The sequence below is a fragment of the Rhinoraja longicauda genome, chromosome 39, assembly GCF_053455715.1.
Source record: "Rhinoraja longicauda isolate Sanriku21f chromosome 39, sRhiLon1.1, whole genome shotgun sequence".
In the NCBI taxonomy this organism is placed as follows: Eukaryota; Metazoa; Chordata; class Chondrichthyes; order Rajiformes; family Arhynchobatidae; genus Rhinoraja; species Rhinoraja longicauda.
In genome coordinates, this window is record NC_135991.1 from 6,899,806 (window position 1) to 6,921,217 (window position 21,412).

At 55.1% G+C, this 21,412-nt stretch overlaps 2 protein-coding genes across 2 annotated transcripts in view; one reads left to right on the forward strand and one right to left on the reverse strand.

Moving 5' to 3' along the window:
• The window catches only part of renbp (renin binding protein), an 18,262-nt gene extending 2,438 nt beyond the window's left edge, over positions 1 to 15,824 (forward strand). The window contains 15 exon segments of the mRNA XM_078430223.1: positions 2,907 to 2,948; positions 2,950 to 2,976; positions 2,978 to 3,067; positions 3,070 to 3,135; positions 3,781 to 3,849; positions 3,851 to 3,863; positions 5,578 to 5,702; positions 5,704 to 5,754; positions 7,190 to 7,198; positions 7,200 to 7,322; positions 7,922 to 7,975; positions 7,977 to 8,010; positions 8,092 to 8,120; positions 8,122 to 8,313; positions 15,465 to 15,824. Of these exon segments, the coding sequence (XP_078286349.1) occupies positions 2,907 to 2,948; positions 2,950 to 2,976; positions 2,978 to 3,067; positions 3,070 to 3,135; positions 3,781 to 3,849; positions 3,851 to 3,863; positions 5,578 to 5,702; positions 5,704 to 5,754; positions 7,190 to 7,198; positions 7,200 to 7,322; positions 7,922 to 7,975; positions 7,977 to 8,010; positions 8,092 to 8,120; positions 8,122 to 8,172 (783 nt within the window). The 3' untranslated portion in view covers positions 8,173 to 8,313; positions 15,465 to 15,824.
• A 786-nt stretch (positions 15,825 to 16,610) lies between these two features.
• On the reverse strand, positions 16,611 to 21,412 carry lage3 (L antigen family member 3). Its single transcript, XM_078430185.1, has 3 exons — positions 21,323 to 21,412; positions 18,993 to 19,121; positions 16,611 to 17,138 (listed from the first exon to the last, which is right to left on the reverse strand). Exons 1-3 carry the CDS (start codon positions 21,376 to 21,378, stop codon positions 17,024 to 17,026), a joined length of 300 nt encoding a protein of 99 aa, XP_078286311.1. The 5' UTR covers positions 21,379 to 21,412; the 3' UTR covers positions 16,611 to 17,023.

Sequence of the window (21,412 nt, forward strand, 5' to 3'; positions counted from 1 at the left end):
CACTCACCTCTCACCCCACACCCTGCCTCACCTCCTCCATACCCTGCCTCATTCCCCCACCCTGCCTCACCCCTCCATACCCTGCCTCACTCCTCCATACCCTGCCTCACCCCTCCGCACCCTGCCTCACTCCCCCCACCCTGCCTCACCCCCACACCCTGCCTCACCCCTCCATACCCTGCCTCATTCCCCCCACCCTGCCTCACTCCCCACCCCCCTCACCCCCACGCCCTGCCTCACTCACCCTCACCCCCACACACCCTGCCTCACCCCTCCATACCCTGCCTCATTCCCCCACACCCTGCATCACCCCCCCAACCCTGCCTCACCCTCCCAAACCCTGCCTCACCCCCCAACCCTGCCTCACCCCCACACCCTGCCTCACCCCCATGATGGTCTGCATCCCAGGGCACTTAAGGAGGTGGCTCTAGAAATAGTGGAAGCATTGGAGATCATTTTTCAATGTTCTATAGATTCAGGATCAGTTCCTGTGGATTGGAGGATAGCAAATGTTATCCCACTTTTTAAGAAAGGAGGGAGAGAGAAAATGGGTAATTATAGACCAGTTAGTCTGACATCAGTGGTGGGGAAGATGCTGGAGTCAATTATAAAAGACAAAATTGCTGAGCATTTGGATAGTAGTAACAGGATCGTTCCGAGTCAGCATGGATTTAACGAAGGGGAAATCATGCTTGACAAATCTACTGGGATTTTTTGAGGATGTAACTAGGAAAATTGACAGGGGGAGAGTCAGTGGATGTGGTGTACCTCGACTTTCAGAAAGCCTTGGACAAGGTCCCACATAGGAGATTAGTGGGCAAAATTAGAGCACATAGTATTGGAGGTAGGGTACTGACATGGATAGAAAATTGGTTGACAGACAGAAAGCCAAAGAGTGGGGATAAATGGGTCCCTTTCGGAATGGCAGGCAGTGACCAGTGGGGTACCGCAAGGTTCGGTGCTGGGACCCCAGCTATTTACGATATACATTAATGACTTAGATGAAGGGATTAAAAGTACCATTAGTAAATTTGCAGATGATACTAAGCTGGGGGGGTAGTGTGAATTGTGAGGAAGATGCAATAAGGCTGCAGGGTGACTTGGACAGGTTGTGTGAGTGGGCGGATACATGGCGGATGCAGTTTAATGTAGATAAGTGTGAGGGTTATTCACTTTGGAAGTAAGAATAGAAAGGCAGATTATTATCTGAATGGTGTCAAGTTAGGGAAGAGGGGATGTTCAACGAGATCTGGGTGTCCTAGTGCATCAGTCACTGAAAGGAAGCATGCAGGTACAGCAGGCAGTGAAGAAAGCCAATGGCATGTTGGCCTTCATAACAAGAGGAGTTTGAGTATAGGAGCAAAGAGGTCCTTCTACAGTTGTACCGGGCCCTGGTGAGACCGCACCTGGAGTACTGTGTGCAGTTTGGTCTCCAAATTTGAGGAAGGATATTCTTGCTATTGAGGGCGTGCAGCGTAGGTTTACTAGGTTAATCTCCCGGAATGGCGGGACTGTCGTATGTTGAAAGGCTGGAGCGATTGGGCTTGTATACACTGGAATTTAGAAGGATGAGGGGGGATCTTATTGAAACATATAAGATAATTAGGGGATTGGACACATTAGAGGCAGGAAACATGTTCCCAATGTTGGGGGAGTCCAGAACAAGGGGCCACAGTTTAAGAATAAGGGGTCGGCCATTTAGAACGGAGATGAGGAAAAACTTTTTCAGTCAGAGAGTGGTGAAGGTGTGGAATTCTCTGCCTCAGAGGGCAGTGGAGGCCAGTTCGTTGGATGCTTTCAAGAGAGAGCTGGATAGAGCTCTTAAGGATAGCGAGTGAGGGGGTATGGGGAGAAGGCAGGAACGGGGTACTGATTGAGAGTGATCAGCCATGATCGCATTGAATGGAGGTGCGTACAGGCTCGAAGGGCTGAAATGGCCTCCTCCTGCACCTATTGTCTATGTGTCTATTGTCACACCCTGCCTCACCCCTCCATACCCTGCCTTACCCCTCCATACCCTGCCTCACCCCTCCATACCCTGCCTCATTCCCCCCACCCTGCCTCACTCCCCACCCCCTCACCCCCACACCCTGGCCTCACTCCCCCCACCCTGCCTCACTCACCCCCCCACCCTGCCTCACTCACCCCCACACCACTGCCTCACTCACCCCCACACCCTGCCTCACCCTCTCCATACCCTGCCTCATTCCCCCACCCTGCCTCACTCCCCACCCCTGCCTCACTCCCCACCCTGCCTCACTCCCCCCACCCTGCCTCACTCCTCACCCCGCACCCTGCCTCACCCCTCACCCCCACACACCCTGCCTCACTCCCCACCCTGCCTCACTCCCCCCCACCCTGCCTCACCCCCACACCCTGCCTCATTCCCTCACCCCCCACACACCCTGCCTCACTCCGCCCCTGCCTCACTCTCCCCTCCCTCCCCCCCCCCCCCCCCTCACTCCCATACAGAGGGTGGTGGGTGTAAGGAACGAACAGCCAGAGGAGGTAGTTGAGGCCGGGACTATAAATAATGTTTAAGAAACATTTGGCCAGGTACATGGATAGGACAGGTTTTGGCGGGATATGGGCCAAACGGAAGGCAGGTGGGACTAGTGTAGATGGGGCATGTTGGTCGGTGTGGGCGGGTGGGACTAGTGTAGATGGGGCATGTTGGTCGGTGTGGGCGGGTGGGACTAGTGTAGATGGGGCATGTTGGTCGGTTGTGGGCAGGTGGGACTAGTGTAGATGGGGCATGTTGGTCGGTGTGGGCAGGTGGGACTAGTGTAGATGGGGCATTTTGGGCGGTGTGGGACTAGTGTAGATGGGGCATGTTGGTCAGTGTGGTGAGCTGGGCTGAGGGGCCTGTGCTGGGTGATGCTGTAACTCTCTGTCTCTTTGTACAGAGGGAGGCGGAGGAGATGATGGAGCAGGTGCGTATGTGGGCGTGCTGAGGACGCGTCAGGTCTGGGACGTCCCCCCACTGGCCGGGGACCCTCCCGTCAGCTCCCTGGCCGTGCCCATGATGCTGCTGTGCCTGGTGCACCAGCTGGAGGACGGGGTGCCGGAGAGGGACGGCCCGGTACCCAGCAGCTCGGTGACTGGAGCACCAAACACATCCTGCAGCACCTGCAGGTAAACGCACGCTCCACACCCACAAAAACCCTCAGACACAGGGCAGCAATGAGGGACATGAACCCCCCTCTCCCTCTTTCTCTCTCTCTTTCTCTCTCCCTCCCTCTGTCTCTCTCTCTCTCTCTCTCTCCCTAATCTCTGTCCCTCTGCCCTTGTATGTCTCTGACTCTTGTGCTCTCTGCTTCTCCTTGCGTTCCCCTCTCTCTCTCCCTCACCTACTCCCCCCCCCCCCCCCGTCCCCTTCCACCTCTCGCCCACGCGTGTATGGTTGGGGGCATCTCTAACACCCCCCTGTCTCGCTCCACGCGTGTATGGTTGGGGGGCATCTCTAACACCCCCCCCTGTCTCGCTCCACGCGTGTATGGTTGGGGGGCATCTCTAACACCCCCCCTGTCTCGCTCCACGCGTGTATGGTTGGGGGCATCTCTAACACCCCCCCCTGTCTCGCTCCACGCGTGTATGGTTGGGGGGCATCTCTAACACCCCCCCTGTCTCGCTCCACGCGTGTATGGTTGGGGGGCATCTCTAACACCCCCCTGTCTCGCTCCACGCGTGTATGGTTGGGGGGCATCTCTAACACCCCCCCTGTCTCGCTCCACGCGTGTATGGTTGGGGGGCATCTCTAACACCCCCGGTCTGTTGCAGCGGGACGGGACGGTTGTCCTGGAGACGGTGTCGTCGGACGGCAAGGAGTTACCGGGATGTCGGGGCCGGCCTGCAGAACCCAGGTACAGGTGCACCCGGTCCCCCCCGTCCCCCCCCAGCAAGACCAACCCTGACCCACCTGGGCACTCCTTGGGTGTTCGACTAAGATACTAGAGGAGCAAGATAGACCACTCGCCCCTAAACACTGCAACAGGTCACGGCGCCATTTTAGTAGGCAGAAACTTGCAGACACGTTTATAAATAAAAATAACACCAATCTGTGCGTTCGTTGCCGGGTGAGATATATTCTGCATTTTAACGGCATCATCACCCACACTGTTCCCCCACAACTCTGATTACACTGCGAGAGGCAGAGCCAGCGGTGGGGTTTGCTTACTAAAATGGCGGGGGGCAGAGGGAGTGGCGGGTTTGCCTACTAAAATGGCGGGGGCAGAGGGGAGTGGGGGGTTTGCCTACTAAAATGGCGGAGGCAGAGGGAGTGGGGGGGGTTTGCCTACTTAAATGGCGGAGGCAGAGGGAGTGGGGGTTTGCCTACTAAAATGGCGGAGGCAGAGGGATTGGGGATTTGCCTACTAAATGGCGGAGGCAGAGGGAGTGGCGGGGTTTGCCTACTAAAATGGCTGGGGGCAGAGGGAGTGGGGGTTTGCCTACTAAAATGGCGGAGGCAGAGGGAGTGGGGGGGTTTGCCTACTTAAATGGCGGAGGCAGAGGGAGTGGGGGTTTGCCTACTAAAATGGCGGAGGCAGAGGGATTGGAGTTTGCCTACTAAAATGGCGGAGGCAGAGGGAGTGGGGGGGTTTGCCTACTTAAATGGCGGAGGCAGAGGGAGTGGGGGTTTGCCTACTAAAATGGCGGAGGCAGAGGGAGTGGGGGGGTTTGCCTACTTAAATGGCGGAGGCAGAGGGAGTGGGGGTTTGCCTACTAAAATGGCGGAGGCAGAGGGATTGGGGGTTTGCCTACTAAAATGGCGGAGGCAGAGGGAGTGGGGGGGTTTGCCTACTTAAATGGCGGAGGCAGAGGGAGTGGGGATTTGCCTACTAAAATGGCGGAGGCAGAGGGGAGTGGGGGGGTTTGCCTACTAAAATGGCGGAGGCAGAGGGAGTGGGGGTTTGCCTACTAAAATGGCGGAGGCAGAGGGAGTGGGTAGGGCGAGTTTGCCTACTTAAATGGCGGAGGCAGAGGGAGTGGGGGTTTGCCTACTAAAATGGCTCCTTTGTGAACTACACTTCAGTGCAGGCGATTTCAATGGAGTGGTCCATCTTGTTCCTCTAGTATCTTGGTGTCGACCCCATCTCTCTGCCAACCCCCCCCCCCCCCCCCCCCCCAAGGAGGAGGGGAGAGGGGGGTGAGAGAGTGAGGGGGGAGTGAGAGAGAGGGGGGAGAGATAGAGAGGGAGAAAGAGAGAGAGAGGGAGGAGTGCTTGTGCGTGTGTGTCTCCCTCTCTCCCTCCCCCATCAGGCCGTGCTGTGTGAGTGGAGGGGCTGGTGGGGGAATGTAGGTGGTGAATCATCCACAATACTAACTCACCCCTCACTCTCGCCCACCCTGCTCTCTTCCCCCGTCTCCCCTCTATCACTCCCCTCCCTTTCTCCCACTCCCCTCTCTCTCACCCACCCCTCTCTCGCCCCCCCCTCTCTCGCCCCCCCCTCTCTCGCCCCCCCCTCTCTCGCCCCCCCCCACCCTCTTTCTCGCCCCCCCCTCTCCACCCTCCCCTCTCTCTTGCCCCTCTCCCCCCCCTCCCCTCTCTCTTGCCCCTCTCTCCCTCCTTGTCCCCAGGCCACGCGCTGGAGGCGGGCTGGTTTCTGCTGCGTCAGGGACAGAGGCGAGGCGAGCAGTCTCTGATTGATTCCGCGCTGGAGGGCTTCATCCGCCAGCCCCTCGCCTCGGGCTGGGACCCCGAGGGAGGGGGGACTGTTCTACCTGCAGGACGTGGACGGCCACAGCCCCACCCAGGTGAACAACCCCCCTCACATACACCCCCTCCCACCCAGAACCCTCCTACCGTACACCCCCCGCCCGAGAACTGTGAGACCCTCTCCCCGTGACTGTCTGACTCTCCCTGTCTCACTCTCCACCTCTCACCCACCCCATGGTTCCCTCCCCTGCTGTCCCTCTCTCCCCCGTCTCTCTCCCCCCACTATTTCCCCCATCCCACTCTAAACCCCCCCCTCGTACACAATCCCCCCCACCCAACCACTGAGAGACCCTGTCCACCCTCCCCACGTCCCCCTGCCCCCTCCCTCACGTCTCCCCGCCCCCTCCCTCACGTCTCCCCCGCCCCCCTCCCTCACGTCTCCCCCGCCCCCTCCCTCACGTCTCTCCCGCCCCCTCCCTCACGTCTCCCCCGCCCTCCTCTCTCTCCACACGGACCCTGCCTCCGACTCAAACCCGTTACTGGGAAACGCCTGATGATCTGACAGATTCCTTCGCTCCTCCCTCACCCTCTTCACCTTACACCCCTTGCCCTCTTCCCCCATACCCTTTCTCCCTGCTCCCTTCCCCCTTGTTTTCTTCACTCTCCACCCCCCTGCTTCGTCCTTTGCCTCCCCTCTCGTCCAATCACCCTTCCTCTCTTCCTCCTCCCCCTTCCCCTCTCCCCTTCCCCTCTCCCCCTTCCCCTCTCCCCCTTCCTCTCTCCCCCTTCCCCTCTTCCCCTTCCTCTCTTCCCCTTCCTCTCTTCCCCTTCCTCTCTCCCCCTTCCCCCTCTTCCCCTTCCTCTCTTCCCCTTCCTCTCTTCCCCTTCCTCTCTTCCCCTTCCTCTCTCCCTCCTCCCCTTCCCCCTCTTCCCCTTCCTCTCTTCCCCTTCCTCTCTCCCCCTTCCCCCTCTTCCCCTTCCTCTCTCCCCCTTCCCCCCTCTTCCCCTTCCTCTCTTCCCCTTCCTCTCTCCCCCCTTCCCCCTCTTCCCCTTCCTCTCTTCCCCTTCCTCTCTTCCCCTTCCTCTCTCCCCCTTCCCCCTCTTCCCCTTCCTCTCTCCCCTTCCTCTCTTCCCCTTCCTCTCTTCCCCCTTCCTCTCTCTCCTTCCTCTCTCCCCTTCCTCTCTCCACCTTCCTCTGTTGCCCCCTTCCTCCTCTTCCCCCTCCTCTCTTCCCCCCTCCTCTCTTCCCCCTCCTCTCTTCCCCCTCCTCTCTTCCCCCCTCCTCTCTTCCCCTTCCTCTCTTCCCCTTCCTCTTGTCCCCCTTCCTTTCTCCTCTCTTCCCCTTTCCTTTCTCCTCTCTTCCACCTTCCTCTCTTCCCCCGTCCTCTCTTGCCCCTTCCTCTCGCCCCTTTCCTTTCTCCCTTCTGCCCCTCCCTGCCCCCTTCCCCTGCCCCGTTTTCCCTCCCCTCTTCTCTCTACCACCCCTCTCCTTCCCTTCCCCTCTCATCCCCTTCCCCTCTCATCCCTCCCCAGCTGGAGTGGGGACATGAAGCTGTGGTGGCCACACACGGAGGCTCTGGTAGCCCTCCTGCTCGGCTACCAGTTAAGCCGGGACCCAAGCCTGCTCAAACAGTTCAAGAAGGTCTTCACCTACACCTTCCACCACGTGAGTAGCCCCTCCCCCACCTACAGGCCCCTCCCCCTGTGTGTGGTTCCGTCTGTGATATCCCTCCCCCTGTGTGTGTTTCCGTCTGTGATATCCCTCCCCCTGTGTGTGGTTGCGTCTGTGATATCGCTCCCCCTGTGTGTGTTTCCGTCTGATATCTCCTCCCCCTGTGTGTGTTTCCGTCTGTGATATCCCTCCCCCTGTGTGTGGTTCCGTCTGTGATATCCCTCCCCCTGTGTGGTGGTTGCGTCTGTGATATCCCTCCCCCTGTGTGTGGTTGCGTCTGTGATATCCCTCCCCCTGTGTGTGTGGTTCCGTCTGTGATATCCCTCCCCCCGTGTGTGGTTCCGTCTGTGATACCCCTCCCCCTGTGTGTGTGTGGTTCCGTCTGTGATATCCCTCCCCCTGTGTGTGTGTGTTTCCGTCTGTGATACCCCTCCCCCTGTGTGTGTGTGGTTGCGTCTGTGATATCCCTCCCCCTGTGTGTGTGTGTTTCCGTCTGTGATACCCCTCCCCCTGTGTGTGTGTGGTTCCGTCTGTGATATCCGTGCCCCGGCTCCCCCTTTGCCGCCCGGTTGACGTTGTTATTCCCGTTGCAGTTCGCGGACGGGGAGCACGGAGAGTGGTACGGGTACCTGAGCCGGCCTGGGGACGGTCACGCACACCTTCAAGGGAGGCCCCTACAAAGGTAGAGTGCAGCGGCGCGGCGCGGTGACCTCGGGGAGCGCAGTGCGTGGCGGCCTCTCACTCTCTCCCCTCTCCCTCCCAGGCTGCTTCCACCTCCCTCGCGCCCTCTACCCTCTGCGAGACCATCCTCGACACTCTGCTGGCGGAGAGGAGCTCGTGCTGAGGGGTCCGGGAAGGAGGAGCGGCGGGCGGGCGGTCCTTCAGGGAACAGTCACCGCCACGCACGTCGTCCAGGAGCCCCCGCCTCGTAACCTGCTGTCTGTCGCTGCTTGCTGCTCTACGGGTATCTCCCTCTGGGGGTGTGGTGTGTGTCTGACTCTGGGAGAGAGTGTGTGAGGTGGCGGTGTGGAGGGAGGGAGCTTCACTCTGTGTGTGTGTGTGTCTGACCCCGGGAGTGTTTGACGGGACGGTGCTGAGGGAGGGAGCTTCACTCTGTGTGTGTGTGTGTGTGTGTGTGTGTGTACGTCTGACCCAGGGCATGTGTGTGTGTCTGACTCCGGGAGTGTTTGACGGGACGGTGCTGAGGGAGGAGCTTCACTCTGTGTGTGTGTGTGTGTGTGTGTGTGTGTACGTCTGACCCAGGGCGTGTGTGTGTGTGTACGTCTGACCCAGGGCGTGTGTGTGTCTGTCTGACTCCGGGAGTGTTTGACGGGACGGTGCTGAGGGAGGGAGCTTCACTCTGTGTGTGTGTGTGTGTGTGTGTGTGTGTACGTCTGACCAAGGGCGTGTGTGTGTGTGTCTGACCCCGGGAGTGTTTGACGGGGCGGTGCGGAGGGAGGGAGCTTCACTCTGTGTGTGTGTGTGTGTACGTCTGACCCAGGGCGTGTGTGTGTTGTCTGACTCCGGGAGTGTTTGACGGGACGGGGCTGAGGGAGGGAGCTTCACTCTGTGTGTGTGTGTGTGTGTGTGTGTGTGTGTCTGACCCCTTTTGTAAAAATATACACAAATACTTTGATTCAGAAAACAAAGCTAACAAACCAAAGTGAAGCACGATCAAAGGCTGCCTATGTTGGCAGTTAACAAACCGAACAGTTATCAAATGAATATATTGCCCAACTTTCTCAACACTACACTCGACCCCCCGCGATCACGCAAGGCCTCCAGCGTCCCCGTGGGACAACCGCGTGTTCCCTCTCCACGCACAACACGCGCGGCACGGACGTAGGACGTAGGCCGACTGGTGCGGCCATCGACCGCCCTCTGCCTGGACCCGTGAGCGGCCATCTTGGCCAGGCCCAGGAGCAGACTGACAGGGAGATCCCGCCCCGACCCTCCCCACTTCCCCCCCCTCTGTACCGGGTGGCCAAATGTCAGGAGCGTGGGGTTAAAAGTTCAGATATCCGTGCAGGGACTGCAGCCTCTCACACTGTTCAGTCTTTAATATAACGACAGCCTTCCCACTGACCGCCGCGCCCGAGACGATGGCTTCCCTGCCAACAGTCTCACCTCAGGTTGCCCTGCAAGTGCATTTTTACCCCATGTGTACGCCCCATCGACTCGTGGGCCTCAGTCTCGGACACTGCCGACCGTGCGTGCGGCACCTACGTAACTCCGAGGGGCAGCCCATCTTTAGGGCGCGGGGCACAAAACACAAAGAGTATCAGTACTTTATAAATCAAAGGATTTATAAATCCACACGTTTGAATAGTCTTGTGAAGGCTTTCCCGGGAAAACAACAGAGGCAGTCTCCTCTTGATAAGATAGGAATGTGCGTGCCAATCCTCCCCGTGCAAGTATGGCCCGGACAATTTCCCATGTTCCTCTGAGTCGCCACAGTCTCTGCCTCCTTGGCCAGCCTCTCCACCAGTGTTCTCTCGTCCGTCCTGATGTTCTTTCGCATTTCTTCGTGGCATCTGTTGGGCCAAAGCCTTTCAGCTCTCGTTCTTGAGTTGTCCACCTTCTCTTTGAACTTTCTCCTCTGCTGGATTGTGTTGAGGGTTTCTGGTTGTTATCCATTCCTTGTGCTTTTCGATCCTTCTCCCTCGGGCCTCCTCACAGGTTGAGCTCAAGCAGCTTTTAGGTGTTCCCACTCAATAGACAATAGGTGCAGGAGTAGGCCATTCAGCCCTTCGAGCCTGTACGCACCGCCATTTCAATGCGATCATGGCTGATCACTCTCAATCAGTACCCCGTTCCTGCCTTCTCCCCATAGCCCCCTGACTCCGCTATCCTTAAGAGCTCTATCCAGCTCTCTCTTGAAAGCATCCAATGAACTGGCCCTCCACTGCCTTCTGAGGCAGAGAATTCCACACCTTCACCACTCTCTGACTGAAAAAGTTCTTCCTCATCTCCGTTCTAAAATGGCCTACCCCTTATTCTTAAACTGTGGCCCCTTGTTCTGGACTCCCCCAACATTGGGAACATGTTTCCTGCCTCTAATGTGTCCAATCCCCTAATTATCTTATATGTTTCAATAAGATCCCCCCTCATCCTTCTAAATTCCAGTGTATACAAGCCCAATCGCTCCAGTCTTTCAACATACGACAGTCGCCCGCCATTCCGGGAATCAACCTAGTGAACCTACGCTGCACGCCCTCCATAGCAAGAATATCCTTCCTCAAATTTGGAGACCAAAACTGCACCCAGTACTCCCAGGTGCGGCCTCACCAGGGCCCGGTACAACTGCACACAGTACTCCAGGTGCGGTCTCACCAGGGCCCGGTACAACTGCACACAGTACTCCAAGGTGCGGTCTCACCAGGGGCCCGGTACAACTGCACACAGTACTCCAGGTGCGGTCTCACCAGGGCCCTGTACAACTGCACACAGTACTCCAGGTGCGGTCTCACCAGGGCCCGGTACAACTGCACACAGTACTCCAGGTGCGGTCTCACCAGGGCCCGGTACAACTGCACACAGTACTCCAGGTGCGGTCTCACCAGGGCCCGGTACATTACACTCCTCATTTATTGTCCTTCCTTCCTCCACAGCTGTAGCTCTGTATTTTCCCTTGAGTGGATATCCTTGAATTTCTTCACCACTTGAGCACTGCTGAGGTATTCAGTGTTGTATATCGCTCTCTGGCTTTTGGCTCGCTGGTGTCTGTTCAGTCTTTGCTTGAGTTTCCCTACCAGGAGGTGGTGGTCAGAAGCTGCATCGGCTCCTCTTCTTGTTCTGACCTCTTCCAAGGACCTTCTGAACTTTTTACAGATACAAATACGGTCAATTTGATATAATAATAATAATAATAATAAGCATTTCTTTTATATAGCGCTTTACCAGGAGCTCAAAGCGCTATACAAAAACAATCATAACATAAAAACAAACAGACAAACTATCCTGACGGAGAAGCTGCGAATAAACAGCGCCAGCGTCCTCTCACGTCAGTGTCCGGCAGTAGACAACAAAAAGCACAGGACACACAGATACAATTTTTAACACAAACAGCCATCACAGTGATTGCTCCAGGCATACCCTCACTGTGATGGAAGGCAAAGAAAAGTCATTATCTCCTCCTCATTCTTCTCCCGTGGCGCCACGAGGCGATCGAGGCTCCCAACTTTTGAAGCCCCCACCGGGCGATGGAAAGTCCGAGGGCCGAGCCGAGCCGAGCCGAGCCGAGCAGGCCGATGAAGGTCCTGAGCCCCCACCAGGCGATGGAAAGTGCCGCGGCCACAAAGAAAGTCCCTGCAGTCCGGCAAAGCTCCGAACTGCAAAGTCTGACCGCTTTCATTCCTCCTCGCCAAATGAACCCTTCCGAAAAGTTCATCAAATCTTCCCCGCCATCGGAACAGCTCTTCTCCTGTCTGACACCGGGAGTGTGTGACGGGGCGGTGTGGAGGGAGGGAGCTTCACTCTGTGTGTGTGTGTGTGTGTGACCCTGGGGAGTGTGTGTGGGGCGGTGCGGAGGGAGGTAGCTTCACTGTGTGTGTGTGTGTGTGTGTGACCCCGGGAGTGTGTGATGGGACGGTGTGGAGGGAATATCTCTGTGAGTTCTGTAACCATGAAGGTTCAATAGACAATAGACAATAGGTGCAGGAGTCGGCCATTCAGCCCTTCGAGCCTGTACGCACCGCCATTCAATGCGATCATGGCTGATCACTCTCAATCAGTACCCCGTTCCTGCCTTCTCCCCATACCCCCTCACTCCGCTATCCTTAAGAGCTCTATCCAGCTCTCTCTTGAAAGCATCCAACGAACTGGCCTCCACTGCCTTCTGAGGCAGAGAATTCCACACCTTCACCACTCTCTGACTGAAAAAGTTCTTCCTAATCTCCGTTCTAAATGGCCTACCCCTTATTCTTAAACTGTGGCCCCTTGTTCTGGACTCCCCCAACATTGGGAACATGTTTCCTGCCTCTAACGTGTCCAATCCCCTAATTATTTTATATGTTTCAATAAGATCCCCCCTCATCCTTCTAAATTCCAGTGTATACAAGCCTAATTGCTCCAGCCTTTCAACATACGACAGTCCCTCCATTCCGGGAATTAACCTAGTGAACCTACGCTGCACGCCCTCAATAGCAAGAATATCCTTCCTCAAATTTGGAGATGATGAATACATCGACTTAAACCCCCCCCTGGTTCACTCGTCCCTTCCCACCCAAACCACCCCCTCCCCAGGTACATTCCCTCTGCAACCACAGATGAAACACCTGTCCCTGTACCTCCCCCTCCCCCTCACTTCCATCCAAGGACCATGACAGGTGAAGCAGAGGCTCATGGGCACCTCCCACCTCACCCCCTGCATCTGCTGTTCCGGTGTGGGCTCCAGTCCATCGGCGAGACCAAGTGTAGACCCAGCATGTGCCTGTTTCCTGCTGGATCTCCCAGTTACAAACCAGTTCAACGTCACCCTTCCCTTCTCTCCCGAGGTGCTGCCAGTCCCGCTGAGTTACCCCAGCACGTTGTGTCTACCCGCACTGACCTCTCTGCCCTGGGCCTCCTCCATTGCCACAGTGAGGCCACACGCAAACCAGAGCGGGAACAGCGCCTCATCTTTAGTTTGGGCAGCTTCCAACGCTGGAGATTGAACGTAGAAAGTCTCCAGGTTCAGGTGACCTGTAACATCCCCTCCCTTTCCTTCCCCACCCCTCTTTGCCTCACCTGGACACGCTCCTATTTCTCCCCCCCCACATTCCTTCCTCTAGCTTCACAATTTGAACTCTACAGTAGGTGGTGAGGGTAAGGGGGGGGAAGGACTGGGAATGGCCACCTTTTTTCCCCCATAGAAAATAGGTGCAGGAATAGGCCATTCGGCCCTTCGAGCCTGCACGCACCGCCATTCAATATGATCATGGCTGATCATCCAACTCAGTATCCCGTACCTGCCTTCTCTCCATACCCCCTGATCCCTTTAGCCACAAGGGCCACATCTAACTCCCTCTTAAATATAGCCAATGAACTGGCCTCAACTACCTTCTGTGGCAGAGAATTCCACAGACTCACCACTCTCTGTGTGAAGAAATGTTTTCTCATCTCGGTCCTAAAAGACTTCCCCCTTATCCTTAAACTGTGATCCCTGGTTCTGGACTTCCCCAACATCGGGAACAATCTTCCTGCATCTAGCCTGTCCAACCCCTTAAGGATTTTGTAAGTTTCTATAAGATCCCCCCTCAGTCTTCTAAATTCCAGCGAGTACAAGCCCAGTCTATCCAGTCTTTCTTCATATGAAAGTCCCGCCATCCCAGGGATCAATCTGGTGAACCTTCTCTGTACTCCCTCTATGGCTAGAATGTCTTTCCTCAGATTAGGAGACCAAAACTGCGCGCAATACTCCAGGTGCGGTCTCACCAAGGCCCTGTACAACTGCAGCAGAACCTCCCTGCTCCTATACTCAAATCCTCTTGCTGTGAATGCTAATCTCTGCTCAATAGAACATTGACCAGTAGTAAACAGGAGCAAGCTGTCCGGCCCACAATGTCCGTGCCGTGGATGAGGCCCAGCCCAACTCCTCTCTGTCTGCACGTGATCCACAATCCCGTCTAAAAGTCTCTTAAATGCCTCTATCGTTTCTGCCTCCATCACCCCCCCTCCCCCCGGCAGTTACGCTGGTGCAGCAGGTCGAGTTGCTGCCTCACAGCGCCAGACACCCGGGTTCCATCCCGACTACGGAGTTTGTACGTTCTCCCCGTGACCTGCCTGGGTTTTCAACCGGGATCGTCTGTTTCCTCCCACACTCCAAGGCCGTGCGGGTTTGTAGGTTAATTGGCTTGGTAAATGATGTAAAGATTCTCCCGAGTGTGTGTAGGATAGTGTTAGTGTGCGGGGATCGCTGGTCGGCACGGACCCGGTGGGCCGAAGGGCCTGTTTCTGCGCTGTACCTCTAAACTAAACTAAACCACTCCTGGCAGCACGTTCCAGGCACCCACCACCCTCTGTGTATAACAAATCTTCCCCCTGTACACCTCCTTTACACTGCCCCTCCCACAAAGCTGTGCCCTCTAGTCTTTGTCATTTTCACCCCGGGGGGGGAATGTGTGACTGTCTTACCCCTCTCATAATTTGATATACCTCTATCAGGTCTGCCCTCAACCTGCGACACTCCAGAGAAAACAATCCCAGTCTGTCCACCCTCTCCCTGTAGCTGAAACCCTCTAATTCAGCCTCTCCCTGTAGCTGGAACCCTCTAATCCAGGCAGCGTTCTGGTAAACCTCCTCTCCACCCTCCTCTCCCTGTAGCTGAAACCCTCTAATCCAGCCTCTCCCTGTAGCTGGAACCCTCTAATCCAGGCAGCGTTCTGGTAAACCTCCTCTCCACCCTCCTCTCCCTGTAGCTGAAACCCTCTAATCCAGCCTCTCCCTGTAGCTGGAACCCTCTAATCCAGGCAGCGTTCTGGTAAACCTCCTCTCCACCCTCTCCCTGTACTGTGACCCTCTAATCCACCCTCTCCCTGTAGCTGAAACCCTCTAATCCAGGCAGTGTTCTGGTAAACCTCCTCTCTAACCTCTCCCTGTAGCTGGAACCCTCTAATCCAGGCAGCGTTCTGGTAAACCTCCTCTCCACCCTCTCCCTGTAGCTGTGACCCTCTAATCCACCCTCTCCCTGTAGCTGAAACCCTCGAATCCAGGCAGTGTTCTGGTAAACCTCCTCTCTAACCTCTCCCTGTAGCTGGAATCCTCTAATCCAGGCAGCGTTCTGGTAAACCTCCTCTCCACCCTCCTCTCCCTGTAGCTGAAACCCTCTAATCCAGCCTCTCTCTGTAGCTGTGACCCTCTAATCCAGGCAGCGTTCTGGTAAACCTCCTCTCCACCCTCCTCTCCCTGTAGCTGTGACCCTCTAATCCACCCTCTCCCTATAGCTGTGACCCTCTAATCCACCCTCTCCCTGTAGCTGTGACCCTCTAATCCACCCTCTCCCTGTAGCTGTGACCCTCTAATCCAGGCAGCCTTCTGGTAGACCTCCTCTCCACCCTCTCCCTGTAGCTGTGACCCTCTAATCCACCCTCTCCCTGTAGCTGTGACCCTCTAATCCAGGCAGCCTTCTGGTAAACCTCCTCTGCACTGTATCCAAAGGTCTCCACGTCCTGGAATGGGGGTGACCAGAACTGCACACAATACTCCAAATGCAGCCTGACCAAAGTCCTATAGAGCTGCATCATGACTTCCTCCTCACTGCCTGTGCCTCTCTAACCTCTCTCACTCCCTCCTCGGCCGTCTCATTCTCTCTAACCCCTCGTGCCCCCTCCTTGCCTCTCTCCCCACCCGCTAGAACGCAGAGCGTCACACACACAGGGCCCAAGCTGAGCAGTTGACATGTTCTCTGCCGACTGTGACCGAGAAAGGCCTGGAGAGAGAGGGGTTGCAATTAATCCAATCAAGGGACCTGTGCATTAACTTCTGTCTTTGGTTGCAATGATTAACTGTATTAATAAAAGCACTGATTATCAAAATGAACACTGGTGAATGCCTGTCGGTGCTAGCGCCGATCGACTTCCTGCCTCGCGTCGCCATCAGTTGGAGCAGAATTATAGACAATAGGTGCAGGAGGAGGCCATTCGGCCCTTCGAGCCTGTACGCACCGCCATTCAATGTGATCATGGCTGATCATTCTCAATCAGTATCCCGTTCCTACCTTCTCCCCATACCCCCCGACTCCGCTATCCTTAAGAGCTCTATCTAGCTCTCTCTTGAATGCATTCAGAGAATTGGCCTCCACTGCCTTCTGAGGCAGAGAATTCCACAGATTCACAACTCTCTGACTGAAAAGGTTTTTCCTCATCTCCATTCTAAATGGCCGACCCCTTATTCTTAAACTGTGGCCTCTGGTTCTGGACTCCCCCAACATTGGGAACATGTTTCCTGCCTCTAACGTGTCCAACCCCTTAATAATCTTATACGTTTCGATAAGATCCCCTCTCATCCTTCTAAATTCCAGTGTATACAAGCCTAGCCGCTCCAGTCTTTCAACATATGACAGTCCCGCCATTCTGGGAATTAACCTGGTGAACCTACGCTGCACGCCCTCAATAGCAAGAATATCCTTCCTCAAATTTGGAGACCAAAACTGCACTTCCCTTCCCTTCTCCCCATTTCCCTTGATTCCACTAGCCCCTAGAGCTCTATCTAATTATACACTATTTATATTTGATATTCTTCGCCGTGAGATGCCTCTACAAATTCTTTGACTTCCCTTTCACCAAGGACAACGGGCTAGTCACAATTCAGCTTTATTCAAGGACAGTGTAAATCAGAGCAAAAGCAGAGAGCAAAACAGTCCCCAAAACAGACTGGGAATTGATTCCCGCTCTGACCTCCCCGTCCCTTTCCCAGGGGGGGAGAAAGTCGAGAACTCTCCCCTCGCTCCCCCCTCCCCGAGTAGTCTGTCTCTGTCAGGGATGGGTCGGGTCTGGGGACCAGGGAGAGGGGAGGGGAAGCTGGATGAACAGACACTCCTGTCAGGGTTAGTGGGACTGTGATTTGCCCTGGTGTGAGGTGGAGCGATTCTTGCGTCCACCATTCAGTTCCATTCGATGCTCGCTCGCCTGGTGTCCTCGGGGGGTTCTTGAACCAAACCCTCCCTCCTCCCTTCCCCAACGGCTGAGGGAGGAGTGCAGGGGCCCAGGGTCCGGGGCCTAGCCGGTGCTCGGGGGCCCGAACTGATCCATGGTCTCCAGCACCAGGGAGAGGTTGTCAAGGAAGGAGCCGACGGATACCCGGAGAATGCGAGCCTCGTGCGCCTCCCAGCGGCTGTGGAGAGGAGAGAGAGAGAGAGAGAGAGGGGCGGATGAGAGGCAGTGGATCGACGGTCCATCCCCAACTGGCCTTCACCCTCCCCGCCCTGGGACCTGGAGACGATGCTTCCACCAGTGGGTGAGTCACAGCCTCACAATTAAAGGACGTCCCTTTAGGAAGGAGAAGAGGAGGAATTTCTTTAGCCAGAGGGTGGTGAATCTGTGGGATTCATTGCCACAGACGGCTGTGGAGGCCACAAGTCAATAGACAATAGGTGCAGGAGGAGCCCATTCGGCCTTTCGAGCCTGTACGCACCGCCATTCAATGTGATCATGGCTGATCATTCTCAATCAGTACCCCGTTCCTGCCTTCTCCCCATACCCCCTGACTCCGCTATCCTTAAGAGCTCTATCCAGCTCTCTCTTGAATGCATTCAGAGAATTGGCCTCCACTGCCTTCTGAGGCAGAGAATTCCACAGATTCACAACTCTCTGACTGAAAAAGTTTATCCTCATCTCAGTTCTAAATGGCCGACCCCTTATTCTTAAACTGTGTGGCCCCTGGTTCTGGACTCCCCCAACATTGGGAACATGTTTCCTGCCTCTAACGTGTCCAACCCCTTAATAATCTTATACGTTTCGATAAGATCTCCTCTCATCCTTCTAAATTCCAGTGGAGTAACTCAGCAGGTCAGGCAGCATCTCGGGAGAGAAGGAATGGGTGACGTTTCACAGAGTGCTGGAGTAACACAGCAGGTCAGGCAGCATCTCGGGAGAGAAGGAATGGGTGACGTTTCGGGTCGAGACCCTTCTTCAGACTGATGTCAGGGGGGCGGGACAAAGGAAGGATATAGGTGGAGACAGGAAGATAGTGGGAGATCTGGGAAGGGGGAGGGGAAGAGAGGGACAGAGGAACTATCTAAAGTTGGGTATATGTGTGTGTGTTTATATATATATATATTTTTTTTTAATATATAGATGCGAGACGTAGATAGTGTAAGAAAATAACTGCAGATGTTGGTACAAATCGAAGGTATTTATTTCACAAAATGCTGGAGTTACTCAGCAGTTTACCCATGACCCACGTGGGTTTTCTCCGGGTGTTCCGGTTTCCTCACACACTCCAAAGACGTACAGGTTTTGTAGATTGTAGGGCGGCACGGTAGCGCAGCGGTAGAGTTGCTGCTTTACAGCGAATGCAGCGCCGGAGACTCAGGTTCGATCCTGACTACGGGTGCTGCACTGTAAGGAGTTTGTACGTTCTCCCCGTGACCTGCGTGGGTTTTCTCCGAGATCTTCGGTTTCCTCCCACACTCCAAAGACGTACAGGTATGTAGGTTAATTGGCTGGGCAAATGTAAAAATTGTCCCTAGTGGGCGTAGGATAGTGTTAATGTACGGGGATCGCTGGGCGGCACGGACTTGGAGGGCCGAAAAGGCCTGTTTCCGGCTGTATATATATGATATGATATGATTGTATAGGAAAAAAAATACTGCAGATGCTGGTTAAAATCGAAGGTAGACACCTTCGGGGAGGGGGCGGGACAAAGATAGGACGTAGTTGGATGCCCCCTCCCTTGACATCAGTCTGAAGAAGGGTCTCGACCCAAAACGTCACCCATTCCTTCTCTCCCGAGATGCTTCCTGACCCGCTGAGTTACTCCAGCATTGTGCGTCTACCCCAGGTTTGTAGGTTAATTGGTTTCTTTAGTGTTTGCTGGATAGGACTAGTGTTCGGAGTGATCGCTGGTCGGCACGGACTCGGTGGGCTGAAGGGCCTGTTCCCGTGCTGTATCCCTAAATGATTGTCTGCCTTGCACGCTACATCCCCAAAGACAAATAAAGAAGACTTTTTACAAAGGTAAACTCACCCCTTCAGTGTGCAACCTTGCACAGACAAAGTCTTGCTGATGCCTCCTTTCCGTGGCTCAGAGTCCGGGCTAAGGGATCCCAGGGCGATCTGTGCCTCCCTTACTGACGGGAACGGGACGCTCAGATTACTGGGTACCTCGTTAAAGAGCAACGGTAGAATACATAATAATAATAATAATAATAATATTCATTTATTGTCATTGCAACGAGTACAACGAAATTTAAAAATAGCCAATCCTGACGGTGCGTAAAAACAGATGTGGAATAAATGCAAAAACAAATAAATACAATTATATTAAGTACAAAAGTTTGCCTAGTGCAGAAGGTAGTGTTCAGTTCTCGTATGGCCCTGGGGTAAAAACTGTTCTTAAGTCTGTTTGATCGACCTGAAACGTCGACCAGAGGGCAGATGAACAAACAGACGGTGGCCGGGGTGGGATGGATCTTTTATTATTTTGCCTGCTCTACTGAGGCAGCGTAGGCTGAACAGGTGCTCCAGGGAGGGCAGTGAGCAGCCGATGATCTTCTGGGCCGTCGTGATGACCCTCTGAAGGGCCTTCCTGTCCTTTTCTGAGCAGCTGGCATACCATGTGGTTATACAGTATGCCAGCACACTCTCGATGGAGCAGCGATAGAAGGACATCATGAGCTTCTCCTGCAGGTTGGTTTTCCTGAGGATCCTCAGGAAGTGGAGTCTCTGCTGTGCCTTCTTCACTGTGGTGATGGTGTTGGTAGACCAGGTAAGATCCTCTGCGATCCTCTCCTCTACATGAGGCATTCACAGAGTAGAACAGCTGCCTCACAGCGCCAGAGTATGTTTGCGTGCGTGTGTGTGCGCGCGGAGTTTGCACGTTCTCCCCGTGACCGCGTGGGTTTCCTCCGGGTGCTCCGGTTTCCTCCCACATCCCAAAGACGTGCGGGTTTGTAGGTCAATTCTCCCCTCTGTAAAAATTGCCCCTGGTGTGGATGGGAAACTGGGATAACATTGAACTAGTGTGAACGGGTTGGTCGGTGTGGGCCAAAGGGCCTGTATCGTTTGATCAATTCAAAGTGCCTTTTCCATAAGACATACTAGCATAATTGGACCATTCGGCCCATCAAGTCCACTCCGCCATTCGATCTGTTTTTCCTTCTCTATCCGAGAGAGTTGTGAATGTGTGGGATTCTCTGCCACAGAAGGCAGTGGAGGCCAATTCACTGGATGCTTTCAAGAGAGAATTAGATTTAGCTCTTAGGGCTAACGGAATCAAGGGGTACGGGGAGAAAGCAGGAACGGGGTACTGATTTTGGACGATCAGCCATGATCATATTGAATGGCGGTGCGTACAGGCTCGAAGGGCCGAATGGCCTACTCCTGCACCTCTTTTCCATGTTGCATCTGTAAAAACAAAATAAAAATCAGGGCAGTGGGCAGCTTGGAAATGAAGAGGCAGGAACTGCAGATGCTGGTTTGCACCGAAGATAAGACACAAAACGCTGGAGTAACTCAGCGGGGCAGGCAGCATCTTTGGGCAAAAGGAATGGGTGATGCTTTGGGTCGAGACCTTTCAGTCTGAAATGTCACCCATTCCTTCTCTCCACAGATGCTGCCTGACCCGCTGAGTTACTCCAGCACTCTGTGAAACGTCACCTATCCATGTTCTCCACAGATGCTGCCTGACCCGCTGAGTTACTCCAGCACTCTGTGAAACGTCACCTATCCGTGTTCTCCACAGATGCTGCCCGTCCCGCTGAGCATTTTGTGTCTGGGGGCTTCTTGAGGCAGGAGAATGGGGTTGAGGGGGAAAGGTAGAGCAGCCATGATTGGAATGACAGAGGGACGCGATGGGCTGAACGGCCTCATTCTGCTACTATAATAATAATAATGCATTTTATTTATATAGCGCTTTTCATACACTCAAAGACGCTTTACAGAGATTTAGAGAACATAGGGAAATGAATAAATAGATAAATAAGTAAATAAGTAAACGAACAGAGAAAGGAGACAGAAGGTGAGGTGACCTTCAGTGACCTGATGGACTGACATTAAAAAAAATATATAGGACTACAACTCCCAGAATGCTTCGGCACACGGGCATGCGCAGTGGCCGCCCAGTCGCGGGTGGGCACATGCGCAGGGGACGCCGCCGCGGGTGCGCATTAACGACGCCCAAGATGGCGGCCGCGGTTACTTTCTTTCTTTTATCCTCCTCCTCCTCCACCCCTGAGGGACGCCGCCGCCGCCGCCGCCGCCGCGACCCCCTCCCCGCCGCCGCACGGCCCCGCACTCCCCCCGCCTTTCCCCCTCGGCCCCGGCTGCCGTCCGAGCGCCGTGTAGAGCGGAGGATACAAGTGTAACCGGTCGTCGCCGCCCGCCTTCGCGTCCCCCGCCGCCGCCGCCGCCATCTTGGGTGCGACCACCGAGCCCGGAGCTGCGGGG